The sequence below is a fragment of the Trachypithecus francoisi genome, unplaced genomic scaffold (genome assembly GCF_009764315.1).
Source record: "Trachypithecus francoisi isolate TF-2019V2 unplaced genomic scaffold, Tfra_2.0 Lachesis_group19, whole genome shotgun sequence".
In the NCBI taxonomy this organism is placed as follows: Eukaryota; Metazoa; Chordata; class Mammalia; order Primates; family Cercopithecidae; genus Trachypithecus; species Trachypithecus francoisi.
In genome coordinates, this window is record NW_022681464.1 from 49,009,002 (window position 1) to 49,036,403 (window position 27,402).

Consider the following 27,402-nt stretch of genomic DNA (forward strand, 5'->3'; position numbering starts at 1 on the left):
TCTGTTAACATTTCATTCATTTTTATATTTTAATCTATGTGAGTCATTAACATACAAATTTGTAAATTGCTTTGAGTTCCTTGAAGAATGCACATGAAATAACTGATGCTAATAAAACAGGTAATGATAACAACAATTCTAAAGGGAGCATCCTGTTCTCAGGGCAGCACAGTCCTCTGAGAACTGCTGGAATGGTTTTGTGCACTCCATGCAGCAGCAGCACAGGGGGAATCAGACACTCAACAGAAAACAAAATGAAGAAATGGCTCGGCAGAGACCACCTTCCATCTTTCTTCCCATTTCCTTTGAAAAATGGAACTTCGGAGCTGTAGATGGGTAGGCGGCTTCTCACTTAAAGGACGCATTTCTCAGCCTTCTTTGCAGCTGGTTAGGACCATATAACTGATTCTGGCCAGCAGAGCATGTGAAAGGACATGTGCCCCTCTGAGTCCAAGTACTCACCAGGCCCTTCCTTCCCCTCCCCTGTGGGGCCGTGTGGAGGTGGGGCAGCCACTGGAACCCATCCTGCAAAACCACATATCACGTAGCAGCAGAGATCAGCTTTTGACCACCCACCTGGGCTATTGTGAGGGTGAAAATCTGTTTTGATTCAAGGTGTGTCAGTCCCGTTTCAGTACAGGAAACAGAAGCTATCCTAGACCGTGTAGCAGAAAGTGATTTCATACACAGAACAAGATGCTTCCCAAATCAATGAAAGGATAAAGCTCAGGACTGAAGCTCCAAAGCTACTCTCAGAATGTTACCAAAATATCCATCCAAGGAAAGCACCACGGCAAGGGACACATCTGAGACACATGGTTTGGAGACCCCATGCACACAGTGCACTCCCACCCAAGCCCTAAAGCTGGAGAGCAGGAGCAGGAGCTCAGACCCCTGAGAACACCTGTCAGCAGAGAATACACAGGCAAAAAGATACCTCCTCCTCACTCCTGCCTTACAAGCTCTGTGAAAGTACATTCAACGTGAAAGTGAATTCACATATCTTTCAAGAAACTGTGAAAAATACGTGCAGGCTAGTTTCCAAATCTCTAAAGAACAGAGGCTGCGGGAAGGGTGGACTAAAGGTTGAACATACTAGTTTACCACAGTGCAACTGTTACAGTAGCTTAGACTATGTATTAACTGTTAATAGCAAAAATTTATTTTCAATTAAGCTGGTTTACACAAAGAGAAATATTCTCTAGTAACTTGAGAATTATGAAACTTCTACTAGAATGTTTAATAAGCAGTCAAAAGATTCCAGCAATAAGGCAAGTCTGAGAATCACTCATCATTTAAATATGACACTGTCACACTAATTTCCAAAACATGAAACTTTCATACCTCAAACTACTGTTTGATATATGAAAATAAAAAACAGGCTGGCAAGCTCATTTCCACACACACATCAGCATTTAGAGTAATGCATTTCATCTAGTATAGTAGACATCAAATGACTGAATAAATGGCACAATAATGAGAATGTCATTTGAAGCTTTTCACGATAATTTAAAAATCATTCTGAAGTTTTCAATAATGGAGGAAAGCCTCTTCTGTGAGGTCAAGGGCAACATTTGTTCGCATTACTTAAAGGTCATTAAAATACATCCTTAATCATAACATGTGGTTCATTACAAATAAAATTGCCTTTCGTTCAATAAAACTAATTAAATGTAAATGGTATTGTTTACTGCTGTATGGATCTTTTGAAATAAATCAGCATGTCATGATTTATTGAAAATTACTGTGGCCTTGTGGTTGTTAATAAATTTGTTTGATCACAAAAGCCAGAAACATATTTCCCAAATGTCTACAATGCCTGAAAACTGTGCCTCTAGACAGCTATGAAGCCACAAGAAACTGCACCTGCCATTACACAGGCTCTGCAGCACAGCTATTATTACATGACTCTTCGAAATTTTAATTCTCTGATCATATTAAGTTCCTGAAAATATAACAGAATTGACGAAGGTTATTCTTGGCTGTGTCCTCAGCTCCTCCAGATGAGTTCTCAGGTCTCTAAGTTTACTTCGCCTGGCTGTCACCATGGACACAGTCTGATGTGACACAACTTGGATACAACAAACAGCTCACAACACAGAAGACCCTCAGATCTACACCACGAGAGACACAAATGTCAGAATGAGGGACGATTATGGGCATAAGCTATTACATGAAAAACTCAATTGCCTTGCCTGTATCCATAATGAAATCAGAGCTTTCTTCTCTAAGGAAAAAAGATCTATACCTAACATATCAAGTTATGTGAAGCTAAAATTTAAAACTGATTAATGAATCAGATATTCAGTTGAACTTCCTTTTTTCCTAGGATATACTGCTTTTTGGTGGTGTGGTCACAGCAAAAATTAAAATGTTTTCATTTTACCATATAGTTATGTCATTAAAATCCTTAATCAGACTCTGTATTAAAGTGTACTGGCCACAAAAATTTAAAAGTTGCATTGTATGAATTGTTTAATTCTGTAAATATTTTTGAATTCATATATGTATATCTATCTGTCACTAATAAAAATAAAAACATCCTATAATATTGAAGAAAATAAAATGTCACTTCCTGTAATCATGGCAAAGAGCACTACTCAAAGTTATAGATAACAGTATGAAAAACTGTAAGTACTTCATTAAGGTGTGATTTACTGCAATAAACTTCACGTTTAAAGTGTACCGTTTTGTTCTGATATATGTGTATGCCTGTGACCATCACCACTTCATGATACTGAACATTTCCATTATTCACAAAAGTGCCCCCGTTCCCCCTTGCAGCCCGCCTATCCCTGCACTGCTAACCTCTATCACCTGCTGGTCACTTGTACAGAATTGTGTGTTAATGGAATCATACACCAATATTCTTGCTTGGCTGGATTTTTTTGCTTTCTTTTTTTTTTCAGACAAATTTTTTCTAACATAGTGTTTTGATTCTGTATTTTCCTTTCTACTACCCTTAGCAAAATTAAATCTGCTAGAAAAATATCATTTAGTGTGACTTGCTCCCAAGCTGCCTACTGAATCCTTGGAAGGCTCTTCAGGAGGAGGACCCAGAGGGTGGAGCTTTCGTCCAAGTGTTACAGTCAACCAAAATCCCCCCCAGTCGTTTAAGGACTCATACTATCCCCACTTTAGTTCTGCAGAGATTACTTGAGGATGTATACAAGAAAAAGAAGGACACGAGGAGGAAATATGTAACCACGAAACAGTAGCACTAACCTAGCAATCAGTTCCAATTACATTAGAAAGTCAATAGGTTGCAAGAATATCTCTATGATAAAACTTACCTTAATAAATAGTATGAGAATAATAAGCTAGATGTCAAGTAATAAGATAATAGAACAGATTTATTTCACAACATAAAAAAAAGAAAAGCAAGTTGAAAACCCTGGGAAGCACAGTAAGGACGGGAAAGGGCTGAGGAGGGAAATGATGACACAGAAGATGCAGGCTGGAGTGAGGCATGATTCTGCTCAGCTCATAACATGAAATAAAAAAATAAAATAAAATAAAGAACCTACTTAACCTTAACTCTAAAACAATTCTTTAGCCACACATACTAAGTGACATGATTCAACTTCCCTCTCCTAGGTCTTTGTGCATCAGATGGAACTGTAGGAACTATTTTAATAATTATAATACTGTAAATGCAAATTACTTGGCTCTCACCTTTCAATTCCAGCTACTGACAAACATTTAAAAGTGGTTAAAATGATAAATGAATATTGGTGGGCAAACAGCCTCCTGGCTATAAATGCATAAAGAAAAACATATAAACAGTAAAAGAAAACATATAAATATTTACCTAAATAAAATTTGAAATATTTACATGGCAAAGATATTATAAGGCTAGAAGTTAAGAAACAGATTGGAGAACATATTTGCAATGTGTACTGGGTAAAGTTATGGAGAAACAGACACGCTCATACCCTGATGTTGAAAAGTTAGAATTGTATAACCATTTGGGGACAATATTAAATTTGTGAAAAAATAAAAAACTAACAAAATAGTTCTTCAGTGAATGGTACTGATGCAAATAACAGCTTTTTTTTTTTTCTTTTTAACTTTAATTAAACTAAAAAAAAAAAAAAACTCCCCCCAAAAATGGTAATCAGATTTTATATGTAAAGCAGGAATTATTTTAAAACTAATTATTTAAAATATAATGAGTAGAAATAGTCTAAGCATAAAACCAAAAAGCAGAAACCATTTAAAAAATATTGGTAGGTCACATTATATAAACACACTGAACTTTCATATGGGCAACAGAAACTATAAACGAAAGTATTTAGAAAAATTGGAAAATAAAAAGTTATTAACAAACTTTACATACAAAGAACTTTAAAAACACACAGTAGAAAACTAAGCAGATAACATGAACAGACTTAGAAAATAGCCGGGCGCGGTGGCTCAAGCCTGTAATCCCAGCACTTTGGGAGGCCGAGACGGGCAGATCACGAGGTCAGGAGATCGAGACCATCCTGGCTAATACGGTGAAACCCCGTCTCTACTAAAAAATACAAAAAACTAGCCGGGCGAGGTGGCGGGCGCCTGTAGTCCAAGCTACTCGGGAGGCTGAGGCAGGAGAATGGCGTAAACCCAGGAGGCGGAGCTTGCAGTGAGCTGACATCCGGCCACTGCACTCCAGCCTGGGCGGCAGAGCGAGACTCCGTCTCAAAAAAAAAGAAAAAAAGAAAAAAAGAAAAATATGACAAATATACTTTCTTAGGTAAGAATTATCTTCGACCTCACACATTAAAATCTAACCAAATGTAAATTTAAATGGGATACCATTGTTACAGTTATCAGATCGGAAAACAGTGAAAGATTAATTGATTAATTAATACACAGTAGATAAGTTGCATAGTCTTCTGAAGAGCATTTTGGCCAAATAACCAAAATTCTTGAAATATGCTTATTTTTTTAATCTAGAATTTCAAAATAACTTTTAAATTCACCAATATCAGGCCAGTTACAGAAGCTATAATTTATCAGAAACTATGCAGCTAATAAAACACTTGCAAGGACACACAATTTCTAACATGAAAGGATGACCCATAGCATGTTGTTGAATAAATATTCTACTGGAAAAAACAGTAATATACAGCATTATCCAACCATGCAAGAATGTGGCTAGGGGAAGGTACTGTCAGAAAGGATTTACACCAAAATGTTCATGAGAGCCAATGCAGACTGGCAGGGTTTTCTTTTCTATTTTGTGATTTATGTATTATTTTCAATGCACACATTACTATTAGAATCAGGACTCAAAACTGACATCCACCTCTTTTTTAAAGGAAAGCCCCCTAAGAGAGGGCAGGAACACCTAAAGATGGTAGAAGGGCTGGCATTCAGGCTCTCTGCAGGGTGGTCACAAGCCTCCCAGCAGGTAGATCCCTACCAACAAGCAATTTCTCAATAAACAAACATGTTTGTTTGTTTGTTTTAGTTTAATCATAACTTGAAATGTCACGTAGTTTGCTTCATCCACAAGGAACTTAATATTTTTCATTAAAAATTAATCAAGGGCTTCTACAAGCAATGTTGTGGTAACTAATATGAGACTTGCCCTCCCATGAAAACAACTGGAAAATGGACAATATTTATAAAATATCTCTTTTCAGACACTAGATACAGTGTCCCACGGAGAAGAGAAACAAAGCCATGTGCCCCACATAAGCCCAGGTAAAGAGACTGACCACTTCATAGGGCAGAAGCCAGGCAGAGGGAGGCAGCTATTTTGAATTTAGGAGACTGAGACCAGAATTCAGGGAAACTGACAGCTAGCATTTGCAAAATACTCAAAAAGGGGCAAGGAAGAAAAAGAATTGCAGAAATATGCAGAGTGTTCTACCTGAGTGTTACTGAATGTGAGTACACACAGCATACAGGGTAAGAGTGTGTCTGGTCAAAAGAGAACCACAGAGTTCCAGCCCCAACCACCCGCAGAGACTACAGAGTTGGAGAGAGTTGAGTTTTGACTAGCCAGAGTTCAGAGGCACCTGTGAACCAGCAAGGATTTCAGCAGCTATCAGAAGGATCCCAGCAGGATCATGCTCTAGCAATAGGATTAATTAGCATTCCAATAAAGGAGCCTCTAGGCCTCTAACAAAGTTTAAGAACAAGCCTTGAAGACATCAAGTTGACCCACAAGTTGCTGAACTAATTTGATAAAGATCAAGATGCTTTAAAGATAGAAATGAAAATCTCAGACATTAAATATAACACTTATATACTCAGCATACAATAAAAAATTACCAGACATGGAGAGAAGCAGGAAAGTATGGGTCTATAACGAGGACCAAAAAATTTAAATAGAAACATACCCAAAAGTGACAGAGACAAATGAGTTAACACACATGGAATTCAGCATTATAAACCGTGGAAATAGTCCAATGAAGCCATATACAGAGTAGGAAAGAACAGAAAAGGTATTTAAACAAAAATGAGAGAAACATATGGAATATCCAGAGATTACAACACTCGGAATAACAAAATTCATTGGGTGGGCTTAACAGAAGACTAGATACTGAAAAAGATAAATGTTAGTGAATTTAATGACAGAGTAACAGGTACTATCGAAATTGAGTTACAGAAGGAAAAAAAGGCTGAGAAAAAGAGTAAGAGAGCATCAACGGCGTGCAGGAATCTAAGTACTTGATATTCCCACGTCACGGAAGCGCTTACTCTTTTTTGATATGAGTAGTTTAGACTAATTTACTTGATATTAGTAGTTAGACTAATTCTGTTGGTCATGTCTCAGAGGGGTTTGGGCAGAGAGATAAGAAAAATAAAGGCTGAAAATCTTGAAACTGGATAAAAACCATGAAACTCCAGATACAAGAAGCCCAACAAACCCAAGCAAGACAAATCAAAACACATCATACTTAAATTCCTGAAAGCCAGTCAGAACAGGAAAGGCTTTCAAAATACCCACAGAAAAAGGCACAGAGGATAAAGAAGGGTCAGGGTAAGAATGCCTGTAAGCGTCTTTTCAGCACTATGGATGCCATAAGATGAAATAAAAGCTCTGAAAGGCAAAGATAAAAAAGAAAGACTGTCAAATGAAAACTTCAAGACATCCTTCAAAAGTGAAGGCAAAACAGGCCCCACGTGATGGCTCACACCTGTAACCCCCGATTTTGGGAGGCCGAGGTGGGCGGATCATCTGAGGTCAGGAGTTCAAGACCAGCCTGGCCAACATGGTGAAACCCTGTCTCTACTTAAAAAAAAAAAAAACTACAAAATTTAGCCAGGCATGGTGGTGGTATGTGCCTATAATCCCAGCTACTCGGGAGGCTGAGGCAGGAGAACCGCTTAAACCCAGGAGGCGGAGGCCGCAGTGAGTCGAGATTGCACCACTGCACTTAAGCCTCTGACAGAGTCTCGCTCTGTCTCAAAAAAAAAAAAAAAAAAGAAAGAAAGAAAGAAAGAAAAAGGCAAAATAAAGACAATTTTCAAACAAACAAAAATTGACATCATGTCTAGCAGACTTCACTACAAGACACGTTGAAAGAAGTTCTTAGAGCTAAAGGAAATTGGCAGTAAATGGAAACTTGGATCAGCACACAGGAAAGAAAAGTTCCAGAACAGGTAAACACATGGGTGAACAGAAAATACTGTTTTCATTTTTTACTATCTTTAAAATACACTTGACAACTGTAAACAAAAAAAACAGTAATGCACTGTGTGGCTGATAATATGCAGAAGTAAGATAGACGACACAAATACAAAGGATGGGAAGGAAGTCATGGACATCTACTGTGCATGACTCTTACACTGTAAGTGACACGGAGAAAGACTGTGATAAGTTAAAAACACACTGGAAACACGATAATGACACAAAACAGAACTAACGCACATAGCTCATTAGCCAACAATGGTAACTAAATGGAAACATAACACAACACCAAAAGATGAAGAAAAGAAAGAAATGGGATAAATCGAACCTAAGGAGTCAAAGGACTGACTTCAGCCCAACCACATTAATGATTACAGTAAATGTACACAATAAAAATGCAGCAATTCTCAGAATAAAAAAAGCAGCACCTACTTTTATTACATTAAGAAACACTTTAAAATCAAAGAAAAAGATATATAAAACAAAAACTAATGGAAGATATACCATGTAAATGCTAATTTTAAAAAAGCTGGAATTACTATAATAGTAAAGAACAAAACAGATGTCTCAACAAAGAATATTACCAGGAATAATGAAAAAGGGCATATTCAAGAAAATAGAATTGTGAAAGTGTGTGAACCCAGTAACAGTGCTTCAATATAGATAAGGCAACAAGTAACAGGGCCAAAAGGAGAACTCATTCAATCTACAAAAGATACGGGATCTTAAAAGTTTTCTTCAGTTGATTCAGAGAACGAACGATAGAAAACAACTATAAAACTTTTAAAACAAGTTTCCATTAGCTTGACCTAATGAACATTTACAGAACATCCAGACAAGAGCAGAACAAACATTATTTTTAGGCTCACACGGAATACTGACCCAGAGAGCCATATCACAAGTTTCAACACAGATGAAAGGACTGAAATAGAACAGAGTATGTTCCGTGACCATAAGATCATTAAATAACAATAAATTACCAGACATTGGGAAAATCCCCAACTATTTAGCAAATAACAATGTATTTCCAAATAATCAAGGGATGAAAAGAAGAAATCATGAAGGAATTAGAAAATACTTTTAACTAAATGAAAATGATTTTTTAACTAAATTATTAACTATTGTTAACTAAATAAATCAAAATTTGTGTGACATAGGTAAACAATGCTTGGAAACAGGTTTATAGCTTTGAAAGTTTATAAATAGAAAATAATAAGTTATAAAATCAAAGGTCCAACTTCCTCAGAGGAAGAAACAAAAAAAATTATATATAAACTATGTAGAACGAAGGAAATAAAGAGCAGAAATTAATAACACAGAAAATGAACAAACAATAAAGATAATAAATGAAACCAAAAACAAGTTCTTTGAAATGATCGATAAAACAGAGACAAACTACCAATATTGGGAGTGAAAGAAGGAATCCTAAAATGGCTAAAAAATAATGGAATATTATGAACTTTATGCCATTAATGTTGTCAACTTACATTAAATGAACCAGTCTCTGAAAAACACAAATTTCCAATGAAGAGAAAATCTGATTTAACTCTATACCAAAGAAATGCAATTCACAATCAAGTGTTTTCCCAAAAAGTAATCTCTAGGATCACAGTTCCAAAAGCGAATTTGTTCAACATTTAAAAAATAAGTAATACCAATTTTATGCCAACTATTTGAAAAATTACAGGAGGCAAAGAGACTCCCAACTTATTATAAGGCCAGCTTACCCCTAGATATCCAACTAAAGACATTAAACAAAGGCAATACAGATCCATATCTTTCATGAACATCAGCACAAAACATCCTTAACAAAATGTCAGCATATCAAATACTGTGACATAATAAAAAGACATGCAGTATGACTACTAGGTGAGGTTTATGCCAGTAACACAAGACTGGTGTAACACAGAAGAAATCAGTCCACATACCATCATATTAACAGATAAAGGAGAAAATCCATATAATCATCCCTACAGATGCAGAAAAGCTTTGGAAACATCTAACACCCATTCATGATAAAACCTCTCAGCAAACTAAGACTAGAAAGAACTTCCTCACCCTGACAGGGACTTCCTGAACAAGCTGCAGCTAGCATTATCCACCAAGGCAGAATGCTTTTGCTCCGAGATTGTCAACAGAACACATCACCAAAGAGGATAAGCAGATGGCAAACAAGCACACGAAACAATGTTCAACACAACCGGCCATTACAGAAACGCAAACTGAAACCACAATAGGGTATCACTGCACACAGCCGTCAGAATGACTACAATAAAAACTGGTGACAACACTGAAGGCACCAAGGACACAGAGAAACCAGGTCACTCATCCGGTGCTGGTGAGGACAGGGAATGGCACGGCCACTCTGGAGAACTGTTTGGCAGCTCCTTTGAGAGCCACACTGTGTGATCCAGGAACTGCCGCATGTACACACACCCCAGCCCCATCCTCAGGTGAGGAGGTGCTGCTTCCTGACATATGACTTCACGATGTAATAGCTGCCTGGTTGACTCTACCCACCAGCAAGCAGGTAAAAGGCAGCTGTCAACAGCCCAGCCTCTCCAATCTGCTCATCTGTTGGTCCAGCAGAACCTACCTTCCTTCATTCACTAACCATGAAAAAATGTAAGTTGCAATAACTCTAAACATATAAATTATGCATAGTATCCTAGAGAATTTAAGTAAACAATCACATAACACTGAAAATTAAAAGCCCGTAAGAACAAATCATCTGAGTAGCACCTCGCTGCCTGGCTTTGACTGAGAAGCCTGACCCAGTGAAGCAGCTTGGACAATTTTCAAACAGAGCTCCTGACCTGAAGGCTAATGAAGCACATGTGATGTACAGAGAGAAAATAGAAGAAAGAAAAACACTTTTATGTGCCTAAGTAGGTGAAAATTAAAAACAGGATATTCATCTGTGAATATCTGGTTTTACTGATTTGCAAGATTCTACACACACAAGCATGTATGTACTTTTTAATTGGCAAACACCAATACAAAATCACAAAGGAGAGGAGCAAACAGCCAAATAAGAAATAAAAATTTCTGGCTGGGTGTGATGGCTCAAACCTGTAATCCCAGCACTTTGAAAGACCAAGGTGAGAGGACTGCTTGAGGCCAGGAGTTCAAGACCAGCTGGGCAACATAGCAAGACCCCCATCTCTACAAAAAAAAAAAAAACTAAGAACTGACTGGGCATGGTGGTGTGCACCTGTACTCCCATCTACTCAGGAGAGCATCACTTGAGCTCAGGAGTTTGTGGCTGCAGTGAGCTATGACCATGTTACTGTATTTCAGTCTGGGCAACAGAGTGACAACCTGTCACATAAAAAATAAAATAAATTGAAAAAGAAAAAAGACATTAAGAGGAGGGGGAGGAGGAGGTGGAAGAGGAGGAGGAGGGCAAGGAGAGGAAGGAAGGGCGGGAAGGTGAGCAAAAGGAGAAAGAAAACCTAAGTGTCAAGGAAAATTCACCATTACCTAAAACTGATTATGTGCTAAGACATCACAGAAATTATTTTGGCATAATTCTTCAATGAACCTTCATGAGGAATAAAGAAATTATAAAACAAATTCTCAATGCATTAAATAAATTAGCTGGTATAAACAGAAATATGCGTGAAACCTAGAAACTACCACTAAAGATAAAAGGATGGAGTAGTCTTGATGCTGCTCACCCCTAGAGCCGGCAGCCGTTGCGTGCAGCTCACTGCCACCTTCAGCTTCCAGTCAGTTTCACCATCTAGTTGATCAGTTCGAATAAAACACGAACCTTGGAAGTAGAAAATAAAAATTTACCACTCTTGAATTGTGTTACAGAAGGTTTTTCCTGAGCTACAGGTGCCATCAAAGAGTAATTCCAGGGCACAGTAGGACAAATAAGTAACAACCTAGATATTCCCAGGAATAAAAATCCTTAAAAACCTTTATTTTACACAATGATCCTTGATTCACAAAACAAGTTTCATGAAAAGATGTAGGCCATTACATTCTTTTAAATCACTTATTTCCTATTTGACGCTCTTGCCTATTAGGTTTAACATTAATCAGTCTTCTATTTTAGAAAAACTGCATTGATCATTTCTACTTTCAATGTATGTTCTGATAATAACAAAATGACAAATACACAAAAATATCCAAGAGTGTATGGTATTATCTTGCTAATAAAATATCAGATTTACCATCATAAAAAATGTTCAATCATAAAAGCACAGCTACAATGCTAAGACCGACGTAAATGTTACCATATGCCCACAGGCCTATCTAGTTTCAAACGTGCTAAGATATTCTATCAAGAAAATCCATTACTCTTTGGCCGTGCTATCATCCCACTTCTCAGAGACTATTCTAATGATGGAATAGCAAAAGCACAAAATGACATACACACAAGGCTGCTCCCTGCAGCATTATTTATAGTAACAGAAGACTGTTGTGAAACAAAGGGGAACAAACAGAGGACTAGCTGAATAAAACAGAGCACATACGGCAATAGAGAGAGAGGAGAAAGTAAAGCAAACAAGATGACCTCAATACACTGTCATGGAAAGATCTCTAGGATATAGATTGTGAAATGAAGCCAGTAAGGTGCTGGACATTATATATAGAAAAATACATTATAGATAAGACCAAGGGAGGGAGGAGAGAGAATTTGTGTATGTCCATACATATCTCTATGCATGTATAACTGTATAAATGCATGTTCATCTGTGTGTGGATATGTATCTATGTGTGTATCTGTGTGTGTGCATGTATATACGAGTGTGCATGCATGGCTAACTTGTGTGTGTGCAAGCATATCTGTGTGCACACATGCATGTGTATATATGTATTTGTGTGTGTGTGCGTGTATGTTTGTGTACATGGGTATCTGTGTATAATATGCATGTATAACTATGAACAAGTACTTGAGGATCTGTGTGTTTCTGTGTGTGTGCATACTAGTGTGTGAACATATCTGTGCACACACGTGTACCTATGTACGCATGCAAGCGTATCTGTGTGAGGGATGTGAGGGCACGCAAATCTGTGTTTCTATGTGTGCTCCTCTATCTGAGTGTATCTGTATGCATGCAAATGCCTCCGTGTGTGTGCACATATATCTGTGTGTGCATGTATGTGTGTATAATACCTATAGAGGGAGGAAGGGAACAGGATTAGATGCTAAGACTTCTGAATATATCTTATACTGTTCACTTTAAAATCAGATACATTTTACATCATTAAAAAGCCAAATTACAGCAAACTTTTAAAAAACTCCTAAAAAATAAAAAGCAGCGTATAAAACATAATTCACAGTTTAACCACAGTGAGAATTCATCCAGGTGACTTTTGAGGTTTCAGAATTTTTTTTTTTTTTTTTTTTGAGACAGAGTCTAGCTCTGTCACCAGGCTGGAGTGCAGTGGCGCAATCTCGGCTCACTGCAACCTCCACCTCCCGGGTTCAAGTGATTCTCCTGCCTCAGCCTTCCGAGTAGCTGGGACTACAGGCGCCCGCCACCACGCCCAGCTAATTTTTTTGTATTTTTAGTAGAGACGGGTTTTCACCATGTTGGCCAGGATGGTCTCGATCTCTTGACCTCGTGATCCGCCTGCCTCAGCCTCCCAAAGTGCTGCGATGACAGGCGTGAGCCACCGCGCCCGGCCTGGTGGAGAACGTTATACTGGGAAGATCAGTTGACAGCACCTGTATCTATTCATCACTAAAAGAGAGACATGCAGACATCTGCCTACAGCTACAAACAGGACTACACAGAAGCACCGCTGTAGTATTCTTTCACCAAAATAATGAAAAGCTAAAAGAAAACTGAAAATGAGTATGGTCAACCCTTTAGATCCACCTACCAGTTAACAAAAATACAAGAAATAAAGAGATGTTTTAATTAATAACATAGTTGTTTTGTGTATGCACTCACACAAATCTAGAGTATCAGATATTCTCTATGTCCAATAACCCTGTTTTTTCAACAAATAAAAAAACAAAGAAAGATAAGGAATTGTTGTAGATGAAAACAGATTTGAGAGATACCTGTAACAAGTGCAAGAGAAGGGCCCTCGCATCCTGACTAGAACAGATCAACTGTAAGAAGAGGTGTGTGAGACAATCAGAAACCGGGAGACTCACCAAGTGTTAATCTAAGAAATCCTTGTTCAATAAGTTTATGGTATGATAATGGAATTGTGGTTGTAATTTGTAAATGCTGAATTTGTTAACGCAATCAAATTATACACAGGATTTTATCCAAATGAGACATACGGATGAAACAAGACTGGTCATTTCAAGAGAAGTCTTCAGGCCGGGTGCGGTGGCTCAAGCCTGTAATCCCAGCACTTTGGGAGGCCGAGACGGGCAGATCATGAGGTCAGGAGATCGAGACCATCCTGGCTAACACGGTGAAACCCCGTCTCTACAAAAAAATACAAAAAAAACTAGCCGGGCGAGGTGGCGGGCGCCTGTAGTCCCAGCTACCTGGGAGGCTGAGGCAGGAGAATGGCGTGAACCCGGGAGGCGGAGCTTGCAGTGAGCTGAGATCCGGCCACTGCACTCCAGCCTGGGCGACAGAGCGAGACTCTGTCTCAACAAAAAAAAAAAAAAGAGAAGTCTTCCAAGGGACAATGGTGATGCAGCAGTCCATTACACTATGGCTTCATGCAGTGAAAATTCCTGTAATAAAGTTTAAGATCCAATTTAAAAAATAGAAAATGAATAAAACCTTTAAGGGAATTTTACTTCCAGAAGGATACAGCAGATATCTGTACTCTTTCTTATTCTTCCTAAATAAAGCAAAAAAATGCTGAACATTAAATTTTTAAAAATGATGATGATTCTAGAAGAGGAGGAAAAGTGCAGTCCAGCTCGAGTCCTCGGGTATCAAGAAAGGACAGTGGTGATTTCCTGTTTTCATCTCGCCCTTCTGATCTCAAACTAGCCACTGAAGAGCCACCATAAACGCCAGCAGGTGCAGACTTCGTGACTATTACAGTCCCATGAAGACTTTCTTTAAAGATACAGGCAAGATTCTTCTAAAATGTGTATAGAAAGGCAAAATTGTTTAAAAGAGCTAAAAGTTGTTTAGAAGAGCTAAAAAAGGGGGGGAGGGGGAGGAAGAAAAACTGGGAGAAATCAGCCCACCAGATTATAAGACTTATCAGATAGCTGCAGTAACCAAGATTGTTTGATACTGGAGAAGGAACAGAAACACAGATCAATGGAACAAAATAAAGAACTCCGAGAGAGTCCCCCCAACATACAAGTATGGCAACTAATTTTGATGCATTCACAAAGGTAATTCATGGAGAATAGACTCTTCACTATAAATGACGCTAGAGCATTTGGATATACATAGCCCAACAACCCCAAAGCCTTGACCTAAACCTTACATCTTATACAGTAATTAACTCAAAATAGATCACAGATCTCAACGTAAAACTTTTCGGACAAAGAAAAAAAAAACCACCACAAGAAGAAATCCGCAGGGCATACGGCTGGAAGATGAGTTCCTAAACAGGACATGAAACGCATAACCCATTAAAAAAAAATCAATTGGACTTTGATAAAATTAAATACTTCGAATATGTAAAGATCTTTGCAGAAGATGAAAAGACAAATTATAAACTAGTAGAAAATATTTGTAAGCCGGGTATCTGACCAAAGGACGCCTATGTAGAATATATAAAGAACTCTCAATATCAATAGTTAAAAAAAAAATCCAATTAGAAAATGGGCCAAAGACATGAAGAGACACTTTCCTAGAGTCCTGAGGATGGCAAACATGCAGCAAGAACGTGCTCAATGTCACAGCCACAACGGAGCGGCATGTGCAAACCACGAGGAAGCACCGCTACACATACCACCAAACATCGGCCAGATGTGGCAAAACTAGATGTCCCAGGCATTGCTGGTGGGAATGTAAAACAAAACAGTAACTCTGGAAAAGGGTCTGTCAGTCTTAAAATAAGCATATAATTACCATAAAAACCAGCAACCCCACTGCTGGACATCGATCTGGAGAAATAAAAACTTAAGTCCACAAAAAAGCTGTACATAATTGTTCAAAGCAGTTTTATTTATAACAAAAACCTGTAAACAACAAAAAACTCCGACCAACAATGATGAACGGTTTAAAACGTGCTGTGGTACATCCATCCATGAAATCCTAGTTAGCAGTAAAAAAGGAACAAACTGTTGACTTATACAACAACTTGGATGGATCTCAAGGGTGTTGTGCTAAGTAGAGAAAGAGTCTCTAGGCCAGGCGCAGTGGCTCATGCCTGTAATCACAGCACTTTGGGAAGCCAAGGCAGATCACGAAGTCAGGAGCTCGAGACCAGCCTGAACCAGCTTGGTGAAACCCTATCTCTACTAAAAATATAAAAATTAGCCGGGTGTGGGGGCGTGTGCCTGTAATCCCAGCTACTCAGGAAGCTGAGGCAGGAGAATCGCTTGAACCCAGGAGGCGGAAGTTGCAGTAAGCTGAGATCACACCATAGCCCTCCAGCCTGGGTGACAGAGTGAGACGGTCTCAAAAAAAAAAAAAAAGAGTCTCTGAAAGTCATGAATGGTTTATTTCATTTATATAACACTCCAGAAACGACAAATTTATAGAAATGGAGAACAAATTCACGGTTACCCAGGGTGAAGTCTGCTGGAAGCAGAGGGATGGCTGAGCCCACAGGGCTCGTGTAAGGGAGATCCTCAGGGTAGTGCAACAGTTCTACACCTTGACTGCATTGGTAGTGACAGGAACCCACACCCAAGATGAAATAACACAGCCTTACGTGCACACACTGTACCAGTGTCAACATCCTGGTCTGATATTCTACTACAGGTAAGTTGTCAACCACTGGAGGAATCTGGGTGAAGGGGACACACGGGGTCTCCCTGTACTATCTCTGCAACTTCCCAGGAGTCATTAATTATTTCAATGTAAAACATATTTTTTAAAAAGGTGTTGTTCACTCTAGGAGTAAGTTTTAAATGGCAAATTAAAGCTCTCAATTTAGGCTGCCAATACAACTGCAATCTATCTTTCCTATTAATACGTATCTATATAACTCAACTATACTGGTATAAAAATATTCACATTTGACAAGTGAATTGCTCCATAACACCCTTTCTCAAACATGAACAGTCTTAAATTTTGGAAATGAACAAAATTTCAACAGTGCTAATATACTACAATGGCACTGAAGCAACAATCAGATTTAAATAATATGTAGATTTTTAAAAATAGATTTTTAATAAAAAAGCTCTATCAAGTTTCAAATATTTCAAATATACTTTCAAATCTTGAATTTTAATTCTGTTTTTAAGTAACAAAGTTACTTAACACTATAGGGAGAAGGTGGCATCAGTTAGACTAAACGAAATATGCTCATTGGCAAACAATCTTTCACGTACAACTTGAGAAAATCTAGAAAGATTCTGAAGCATACCATGTATAGCTGCACTGCACAGCCAAGGCAAAAACAAGAAACCAGGGAAGAAAACGGTTTTTCCTCCAAATTTTGAAAGCCAAGATTCGGGCAATAAGTACTATGTGTTTTAGTGACTACAACTTAATAGACTGAATAAATTTGGGGTCACAATCAGGTAAGGTCTAGTTTTCAGAACTCAGTATTATACTGGCTAATGCTTATAAACAAGCAGCTCAGCAGACGAACTAATCTGACATGTAGGAGAGAGACCTCTGACACTACACTGGACCAGAAGGGGGTCTTCACACACCAGCCTTTCCAGCAACTGATGGAAATGTTTAAACTCAGAAACAACAATTCCAACACAATCTAAAACTTGATTCCAGAAACCTAAAAAATACGTTAAGATGCTTTCCCAAACAAATTCTAAAGAATGGCATAAAAATCATATTATAAACCCAGAGATTAAAAATCTGTTTTAAAAACACATTTAGATTAAATAAATATCAACCTAAAAGTATGACTCAAACATCTGGTGTTTGCAATAAAGAGATAAATAATGCAAGTAACTAGACTTAACCTCGAGGTCTTGCACTACAGGAAGCACACTGTAACCATTTCAACAGCTACAGAGGAGGAGTCTCATCTCAGTTGTTCTTGGCTCCCACTGCCATTCTAGGAGAATATCAGTGTTTGCTCCCATTCATCAATTTCATTCAGAATCACACGAGGAAACGATGCCACCCAGGCCCAGGGTGGCTCTGGGGAGTTCCTGACATGAGCTTGTGCTCATCTGACAGAGCCAGTGCATGAAAGTTACTGGCGGGCTGCAGCTCCTCCCTACCTTGGCAGCCAAGGTCAGCCATAACAGAGCTCCTGGCCTTTCCCTCTGTCCAGAGGAAGAGACAGTCTGAGCTCAGTCAGCTTGCAAGTGATCACCACAGCAAAACGAAGCATTAAATAAAAGGTTCTTACACAGTAACATTACAGTAATGACAGTATGACTTTAAGTACTGGGGAGTTGTAAGGCAATTTTGTAACTTTGCTGGAAGTCCTAAGATAACTTTGTAATTTACTGTTAGAAGGAAAAAATAGGTGAACGGCCTTTCAAAGTTCCTCACTGCTTAGAGGTTGCAACCATGTAGCAAACAGCCTAAAACTTCTGATTGTGGTCATTTCTAAGTCATTTAGCACTCAGGAAACATTTTTCCCACAGAAATAACTAAGCTTTTATAGATCTAATAAAGTCTGATGAAGATCACCTAATGCATAAAGCAGCTGAAATACTATGATATAGTGGTCACAATAATTCAAAATGGCTAAACTAATACTATTAAGTACTCATAATTAAAACAACAAATAAATAACTAAATAATGGTTAAGAAAAGGTATGTTAAGGAAAGGTTTACTTTTATCTTGAAGAAAGTTAACGAAGACTTGATGAAGATTTTACAGGAAATGTCCAGAAACACTCCGTGGGAACGCCAAGTCCAGAAACTCCGGGTGAAGACTCGTGGCTTTCCCACAGTCCAGCACAGGTGACACACAGCATGCTCTCACATATTTCACCAATATTTACTGAACACCTACTATACTGAAAGCATTACTCTGGTTACCAAGTTTCCTACTGACCTTAACAGTGTTAGGTGACAGTCTAACAAGTAAAGACAGGCAAACAAACGCGAAAGAGAAAATAAGAGGTTCTAGAAGGACCTATTAATAGTATGGGGTTGAGCATACAAATAGCCTAGCCTCAGAAATCACCAAGAGAACTCACTGTTCACCATTTGGAAGACAGGGAAAGTCCCATTCCAGAGACAGGTGGAAGCCCCTGAGGGACCCGTCATGGGAAAACGCCTCCACCGTACAGGAAGTAGGTGACCAACAACAGCCTGTATCAGGTCTTCTCAAAGTCTCAACGCGGCAGGACGCTGCCTCTGCAAATATGTTGCCTCTGCAAGCATCATGGTCTTTTCTGTCAGGAACCTCAAAGGCCAAAGGGTCAAGATCAGAGAGAACAACAAGGGCGGAGAGGAGGAGAGAGAAGGACAGGGAAAATGTGGCAAGGAGAAGAATGAGCCATGGGAGAGATTTAAGACACGCACACACACTGGTGGCTTGGCTCATTTAGAAAATACCTCCCAAAGACTCTCAGGGGAGAAATAGACATAGCACTCCAAATTAAGGAAGGAGTCATGGAATTTATTCCATACTGTACTCCAAACTTGCCCACCGCTACCCCTTCTTCGAAAAATGTATGGAGTTATACATGTCTACTGGAGAGTCACTTCTTTCTCCCCCAAAAAAGGGGAAGGTTACTAAAATTCACTAAGCATCTACTTACGAGCTGCCAGTCATGGGCCTATATACAATATCTGATGTCCTGTGAGACAGAAGGAAAAACTGTCCCTATTTTAGGCTCAGAGGTAAAGTACCCCAAGGTCTCCCAAGTGAGTGAAGAGTGCCATGATTAGGTCCATCTAACTCCAAACCCGTTATACAAGAACACATAGCTCAGTCCCCCACCTCAGCACTTCAACCAAGAGTTGACTTACGGAACAGCTGCAACTGCAATACACAAATGTCAAAAAAAAAAACAAAAAATAAAACCGCACTTGGGTTGTTTGTTGTTTCAGTCATTTGTTTATTTTTATATTCCCTGGGCTGAACTACTACTAGGAAATCTATCCCCCTGCAGGATGCAGCCACGGACCCCCTGCTCAGACTCTGCAGTCGCCAGGCTGAACTACCATGGCCAAGTCTCCTTCTATTTTTCTTGGCTTTCCGGAGGTTGCTCCTGGCTCCAGGTAAACCACTTTCTGATCAGTGTGATGGCAGCAGTGGCCCCTCTAGAGGGGAGGCTGCGAAGACGCCAGCTGCAGCGAGGGAGGCGTGCCCAGGGCTGTATGCTCCACGGAGCTGGGAGGATCTCCATCCCCTTCCGAGTTGGCAGGTATGCATGTGCTCGGGGCAGTGCTGACATGCCCGGCAGTCTGCCGGCTCGGCACCCTCCAGACTTTGGACGCCATCAAGCGTGGGAGAGTGGCTCCGGGCAGGCCTGCAGGCACCCCTTGGGACAGACAGCCTGGGCGCCATACATGGCATGTTGATGGTGGGAGTCAGACAAGTTCCTGGGCAAAAACGGGCAGGTCCCCTGTGAAAACCCACCTTCAAGCCAGGAACCACCTGAAGGCTGGGGGCCGGGCTGCCCGTTCCCAGTGAAGTCCACTGCCGGGAGCGAGGACTTCATTGACGACCATACAGCCAATCAGATAGTGCTGTTTCCAGGCCCGCCCATGGCTGTCCATGGACCAATCAGCACGCACCTCCTCCTGTCTGAGTCCATAAAAATCGCCAGTTTCAGCCAGACTCACTCAGAAATTGGGACTACCAGCTGTGGGAAGGAGCTACCCACTCCAGGTCCTCTCTACGCTGAGGGCTGCACACTCCACGAGCCAACGTGCCTGCGGAGAGAAACTACCCACTCCAGGTCCCCTCTCCGCTGGGGGATGCACACTCAATGGGACGACCTGCCTGCTGATAGGAGCTACCTACTCCAGGTCTCCTCTCCACTAAGAGCTGCAATCATCGTGACGACCTGCCTGTGGAGAGCAGCTACCCACTTAGGGTCTCCTGAGAGCTGCACTGTGGCTCAATAAAGCACCTATTTGCTTTGCTTACCCTCCAGTTGTCCATATACCTTGTTCTTCCTGGATGCGGGACAAGAACTTAGGACCAGCTGAATGGCGGGAATGAAAGAGCTGTAACACAAACAGGGCTGAAACACACCCTGCCACTCGCCATATTGCAAGCAATGAGAAGGACACAAGAGCTGTGGCCCTCAGAGAGCCCAGACCTAATGGCTCACTGAACCAGGGCTGTGACGTCCTCTTTGGGGCTCTGCGGTTCTTAGTGTCTCCAAGCCTCCTGGGGCCACGTTTCCTGGTGCCCGCAGTGGAAGCCGCTTACGGAGCGCATGGTTCAGCCACAGCCTCACACACAGCCAGCTCCTGGAGCTGCCTGCCCTGCCACAGTCGGCATGCTTGGCTGTGAGCAGTGGCTAGACCCCATGCTCGCTCACACACCTCTTGCCGCTCTGTTCCTGGGTCGCCCTCAGCAGGCGTGGGATCCGGGCCGGCAGCACAAGCTGAACAAAGCCTGCTGAGCCAAGTAGGCAGAATGAGCCCAGCGGGCCTGAGCAAAACTCAGACAAAGGCGCCACGGGCCATAGAGGTTTCTGGCTGGAAAAGTGACACCCCAAAGATCCTGTGACAAAAGGTGGTGCTCAGGCTGGCTCAGCTAGTTGGACTTCCATGCTTCATCACTGGCTGTGTGTGGCTTGGAGACCTCCCACAATTCAGGGAGTTCATGACTTTGCCCGTGTTCAGTCAGGGATGGGTGGATGGGTGGCTTGAAGGTGTCCTCCATTGACTCCTGAGACCATCACCTTGGGTGAGCAAACCATCTTCCAGACTGACAGGGATGCCTGTGAATGTCATGTGTAAGTTCAGCATTGTAAGACTCACCTTGGGGACAGAGGACCATGTATCATTTGGCCAGCTCAGAGGTTGTAGATAAGCCCCTTGGGTCGGTGAGCTCTCGCATCATGGAGGGCTGTTCATCACCCAGAGAGTCCTTTCACATTTGCCCCGAGTGCCACTGCAGCTGCTTCTGAGAGCGCCCAGCACATGCACACAGCCTCCCGGCCCCAGGATAGGTGGGATCCAGTGCTCTCCAAGAAGCTTCTGGCTGGGTTGCTGTTTCTGCCCTCCGAAATGGTGACCACCAAGCTCTCCAGTGTTCTCAACAACATCCTCAGAAATGAACTCTGCCAGGATATTTTTCAAACAAAGTCTGTAGGTAAAGCTGCAGACATTTCAGTCCTTAGGACCTCTCTCTCACCCTGGGCACTCAGAGTCCTTAGGACCTGTCTCTCACTCTGGAGAACGGCACTGGAATTGGGGACAGGACAGCAGCCAGCTCTACCAGGAGTGACACTCAGGTCATCAAGTGGACCCTGGGGATGGGGTTGTGGTGTAGCCCCTCCAGCACTGTCAGCTCTGCCTTACAAGTTGCTGGGGCTGGGACTCACTGGGCTAGAATGCTCAGGAGCCCAGGTAGAGTCTAGAATCTAGTCCACTTTAGGTTACTTGACGTTAGTGCCCTAGGCCAAGTCTGTCAGGAATTGGGCTTCTGCCACATGAGTCTGGGGAAAATAAGAGCCATGGCCAGGCCTTCCTGGGTGGGGCTGTAGCCGTAGCCTAGGAAGTGCAGAAGACAGAGCTCCTGACTTTCTGGCTGCACAGGCTTAGAGTAGAGCTTCCTGCACACGGAGTTGGGGTACAGATGAAGATAATAGGCCGTGGCTCAATTTCTGTAGACTCAATCTGTTCTCACTGAGAAAGAAGGTCTCTGAAAAATATTAAAACAAGTATTCCTAAAGGTAAATAACTGAACAATTACGGTTAATTTTAGAGATTCTCTTCAATGGATGAAAAGCCCTCCATAGTTTTTCAACTAGGGACAATTTACATTTGGCAACTTAGAGAGACACTGTTGGTTTTCACAACTGGAAAGGAAGTTAGGGGAATGCTACTGCTTCTGGTGGAATGAGGACAAGAATATTCTCAACACCCAACAGTGCAGAAGACAGACCCGCCCACCACGGCAAAGACATATTGGGCCCAAAGCACCAAGAGTGCTAGACAGAGCTGAGAATGCCTGCTCTGGAGGCTTCCATCCCAAAGCTGGCATAACAGAGAAGGCAGAGCCTGAGAGTCAGAAGCTGAACACCAGCCCTGTAACTGACTACTCAATGCCCCTGAATTTCAAGTAACTTGACTTGTTAGACCTCAGGGTTTTTTTATCTGTATAAGACTTACCCTGAAGTTATGTTGTAAAATTTCATGGAAAATACGTGAAAGCCTGTCATGAGTGTCGTATACTGGGAACTCATATCATGGTACCTACTTGTTTCTCAAATTTGGAGAAATCATTTGATTATGTAAGAACAGATCTTCACATAGCTTAGTCCAGCCTACCCTTTCCACAGAACATTCTACAACTGAAATGTCCATGCAAATCTACATCCATAACACCCTCCTTTCCCTACCCCCGAACCTCCTAGAAGTATTTCCGCCTGCTACTGAGTATTCTTGAGGTCTCTTACTCTACACAAGTATTAAACATTTTTTCTCTGCTAGCTGATACATTTTCAACTAATTGTAGCTTCCAGCAACTCAGCGCCTAAAAGTACCCTATCTATGTATTCACCCCACCAATTTTATTTTTAATCCTTTTAACTACCCCGTACTATGGGAATTATCATTGTTAAAATGGAATCTGAGAAATACAGAGACATTAACCCACTTGTCTGAGGCACAAAAAGATCAAGAGCCATGAAAAAATTCTCCAGTTATCAGCATTATCAATTAAAGTTATATCTGAGACAATGTCATCTGATTACAGGGCACAGTGGCTCACGCCTGTAACCCCAACACTTTAGGAGGCCACGACATGAGAATGGCTTGGGCCCAGAAGTGCAAGACCAGCTTGGGCAACATGGCAAAACCCCATCTCTACAAAAAATAAAAAATAAAAAATGAGTGCATGGTGGCGAGCACCTGTAGTCCCAGCCGGGAAACTGAGGTGGAAGGATCACTTGAGCCCAGGAGTTCGAGACTGCAGTGAGCTATGATTAAGCCACAGCACTCCAGCCTGGGTGACAGAGTGAGACTTTGTCTCTGTTTCTCTCTCTCTCTTTCTCTCTCTCTCTCTCCGTGTGTGTGTGTGTATGAAATAAAATACAAAAATAAAATATAAAAATATTAAAAAGAGTATTCCTAAAGTTAAATAACTGAACAATTAAGGTTAATTCTAAAGATTTTAAAGACATATACTTATACACGTGTATATATACACACACACACACACACACACACACACAAGGATATATTTAAATAAACCGTGTTATGGATCTGTCAAAAGAATTATAAAAAAATATGTTGCACAAGCTCACTGGTTTCAGCTAAGAAGCAGTACATGAAAGTCTGCAGCGCATATTACTTCAAAGTTACGGTATTTTTTCTAGATTGAATTTTCCCCTTTATGTATGTGTGAATATTCTGATATAAAATATAAAAGTAACATAAAATGGATTGGATTCTAGACTCTATCTGACACATCTGTGAGATGCCAGAGTGCCATTCACTCTGCTCTAGATTTTCTATTACATAAAGAAAAAACAAGTGAGAATCTCTGGAGTCTCATAAATTTCCCGCATTCTGTGTTTCTAAAAGTGAAATAAATATCTAAATTTCTGTAAACTTATTAAACACTGAAAAAATAGCTGCCTTTGTTTAAAGAAAAAAGACATGCCTCATGTTAAATCATATGCTATTTTTTAAACTTAGAAGAAAAACGACATGTTATCACTGTTACTCAAGTTAAGTACAGTTAAAAATACTAACCTTGCAGTAACTGACGTGATTTAGAGAGAGAAAGAATGAACTCTAGCAAATCAGAAGTATGGCCAGTTTGACTTGTTTCACAAGAACTGCATCTAATAATTTTTTAACAGAAAGCACTCGCTACAACTGACGCCAGTTAAGGCTCAGCAAAACACGTATTATTAAATTGGTCTGCTTATATCCTATTACAGACTGCTTATGAATACTTGATTTTATTTTATACAATTGACAACAGTCGACAGGAAAGGACAGGCTTAATGACAATTAAATTAAGATCAACTCGTGTATGTGTCACACAGGAGGATGCATCAAGTGTGCTGAAGAAACTGAGGGGACATCATCGGAGCACGAGTCTGTCATATCGCACAAGTCACCCTGTAATATTAGCAGACTTCCTACAACAGCTCACAAATCCAATAGCTCTGAAAGAGATGGGCCAACAAAAGAAAGATAGGCATTGACTTTGCATTTACAACACCAGATCGTCTGCCATTAAACTTAATTTTTAAATCATTTATATGATTTAATGACTCGGCATGAAATTTTCAAGCTGGTAGTAAGATGAATAGCACTACAGAGATCATGTGGATGAGTACAGTGTCATTTAACCACCCCCCGTCTCACTAACAAGTGACAGCTGAGGTACTATAATATGTCCCAAACACTTAAAGTATAATGTCATCACTTAGGAGACAAGTGAAAAAGATATTGGCATTTATAAGAGATTGATGAAATTAGTTCTAAAGCATTAATTTCTCTTAATACCACTAAAAGAATTGTGTGCACTCTGGAGATATTTAATCTGAATTAAGAAAGTGATGAAGCAATTGATTAATTGGAATTTAAGCCATCAGTCACCAGATCCATCAACAGCTTCATTTACATTCTAAACAATCAGCTCACAGTCCAACAGATTACTCTGTGTTAATACACAGTCAATATGATGCCATAAGCAACCTGCCATGCTGTACTGACAAGCACCCAGCTGCCAGTGTTTAAGCTGGGATACGCTGCATATATTAACACTTAGGATTTCTATCATATCTAAGATTCAAAATGTTCTTATTATAATAACAATGTATTATCAGATTTTTTTCAAACCAAAACTAAAAAGCAATAAAACAGTATTAAAAGTGTTAGCAGATACAAAACTTCAGTACATTTATAGTCTACTGAAAACAAGTAGGCAATAAGAAAACTTTAATTACTTAAAAATCACACAATTTCTAAAGCTAAGAATTCTTGAAAGCAATATTATAACACAAATTTTATATAGCTTGAAAGCTCTTTAGTCTATTTTATAAGGAGAAGAAAAATAGCATGAAAAAACAACCTGACTTCTTTTTTTTTTTTTTTGAGATGGAGTCTCGTGCTGTTGCCCAGGTTGGAGTGCACTGGCTGGATCTCAGCTCACTGTAAGCTCCGCCTCCCGGGTTCACGCCATTCTCCTGCCTCAGTCTCCCAAGTAGCTGGGACTACAGGCGTCTGCCACTGCGTCCGGCTAATTTTTTGTATTTTTAGTAGAGACGGGGTTTCACTGTGTTCGCCAGGATGGTCTCGATCTCCTGACCTCGTGATCCGCCCATCTTGGCCTCCCAAAGTGTTGGATTTACAGGTGTGAGCCACCGCGCCCGGCCCTGACTTCTTAATATGTGCATTTGAGTAACTACTATTTTAACAATTTAAATTTGACAGAAAAAATAAAACTGAGGATGAAAATAGAAGCATAGGTTAAAACAAATTACAGCAGGGTCTTAACTTGAACCCATCAATAATCTTCCAGGGATATGTAAACAATAAAAAATCTAGTGTACGTGTGCACTGTATACATTTTTCTGAGGAAAGAGGTGATAATTCTTAAGATTCTCAAAGGGATCCACGACGTTCAAAATATTAAATATCACTCCACTACAAAGAGTGATTCTCCCTACAATGTGGAATGTAAGACAAAATTAGAGAGGAATGTTTTAAAATATCATCAATTTGAAAGTGTTATTTATCCAAGGTTAACACAAAAGAGTATCTCATTTGAGTAATGTTCTACTACTCCATTTATGTTTTACTGTCTTACTATGGCTTAAAAATGATGCAGTGAAAAGATTTTTAAGAGGCTGAGGAAGAATTTCCAAAATTGCTATTAGTGGTCGGACTCGGTGGTTTACACCTATAATCCCAGCACTTTGGGAAGCCGAGGTAGGTGGATCGCTTGAGGTCAGCAGTACAAGACCAGCCTGGTCAATGTGGTAAAATCCCATCTCTACTAAAAATACAAAAATCAGCCAGGCATGGTGGCGTGCCTGGAGTCCTAGCTACTAAGGAGGCTGAGGCAGGAGAATCGCTGGAACTCGGGAGGCAGAGGCTGCAGTGAGCCAAGATCGCACCACTGCACTCCAGCCTGGGTGACAAAGCAAGACCTCCTCCAAAAAGAGAAAAAACAAAAACAAAAAAACAAAAACCCATAAAATTGCTATTAGTCATATAATGTTAAGCAAGGTATTTACATTCTCCAGCCCTCAGATTCCTCTTCTGAAAAGTGAACATTTCCAAACACCCTTTCAGCTTTAAAGTGCTTGACTTTGTTCATAATTTATCTTCTAACACAATCTACATAATCTTTTCCTCTTAAATTACTCAAAACTGTTTTCATATTTGGAATAGTATCTTCCATATATTTCTATCATAATTGTTAAAAGGGCAATTAATACAATAGCATCTCCCAAATCAAAGCATTTTGTTATTCATTACACTGGATACACATTTGTAAAACAGGACAAATAAATAAATAAGTAGGTGAAGTAAGCAGGGATGGCAGTATAAAAACCTCTGAAAATATACTTCTGTATAACTGCAATGAGAAGACTAGTGAAAATTATCAAAAGCAACTGTTTC

At 40.1% G+C, this 27,402-nt stretch overlaps 1 protein-coding gene across 10 annotated transcripts in view; it reads right to left on the bottom strand.

Moving 5' to 3' along the window:
* ATP9B (ATPase phospholipid transporting 9B (putative)) overlaps positions 1–27,402 on the bottom strand; it is a 295,138-nt gene that overhangs the window by 181,926 nt on the left and 85,810 nt on the right. For all 10 annotated transcript variants that reach the window (XM_033178485.1, XM_033178489.1, XM_033178484.1 and 7 more), the window contains one exon: positions 11,308–11,402. In XM_033178485.1, coding sequence (XP_033034376.1) covers positions 11,308–11,402 — 95 coding nt within the window. The remainder of the gene's footprint in view (positions 1–11,307; positions 11,403–27,402) is intronic.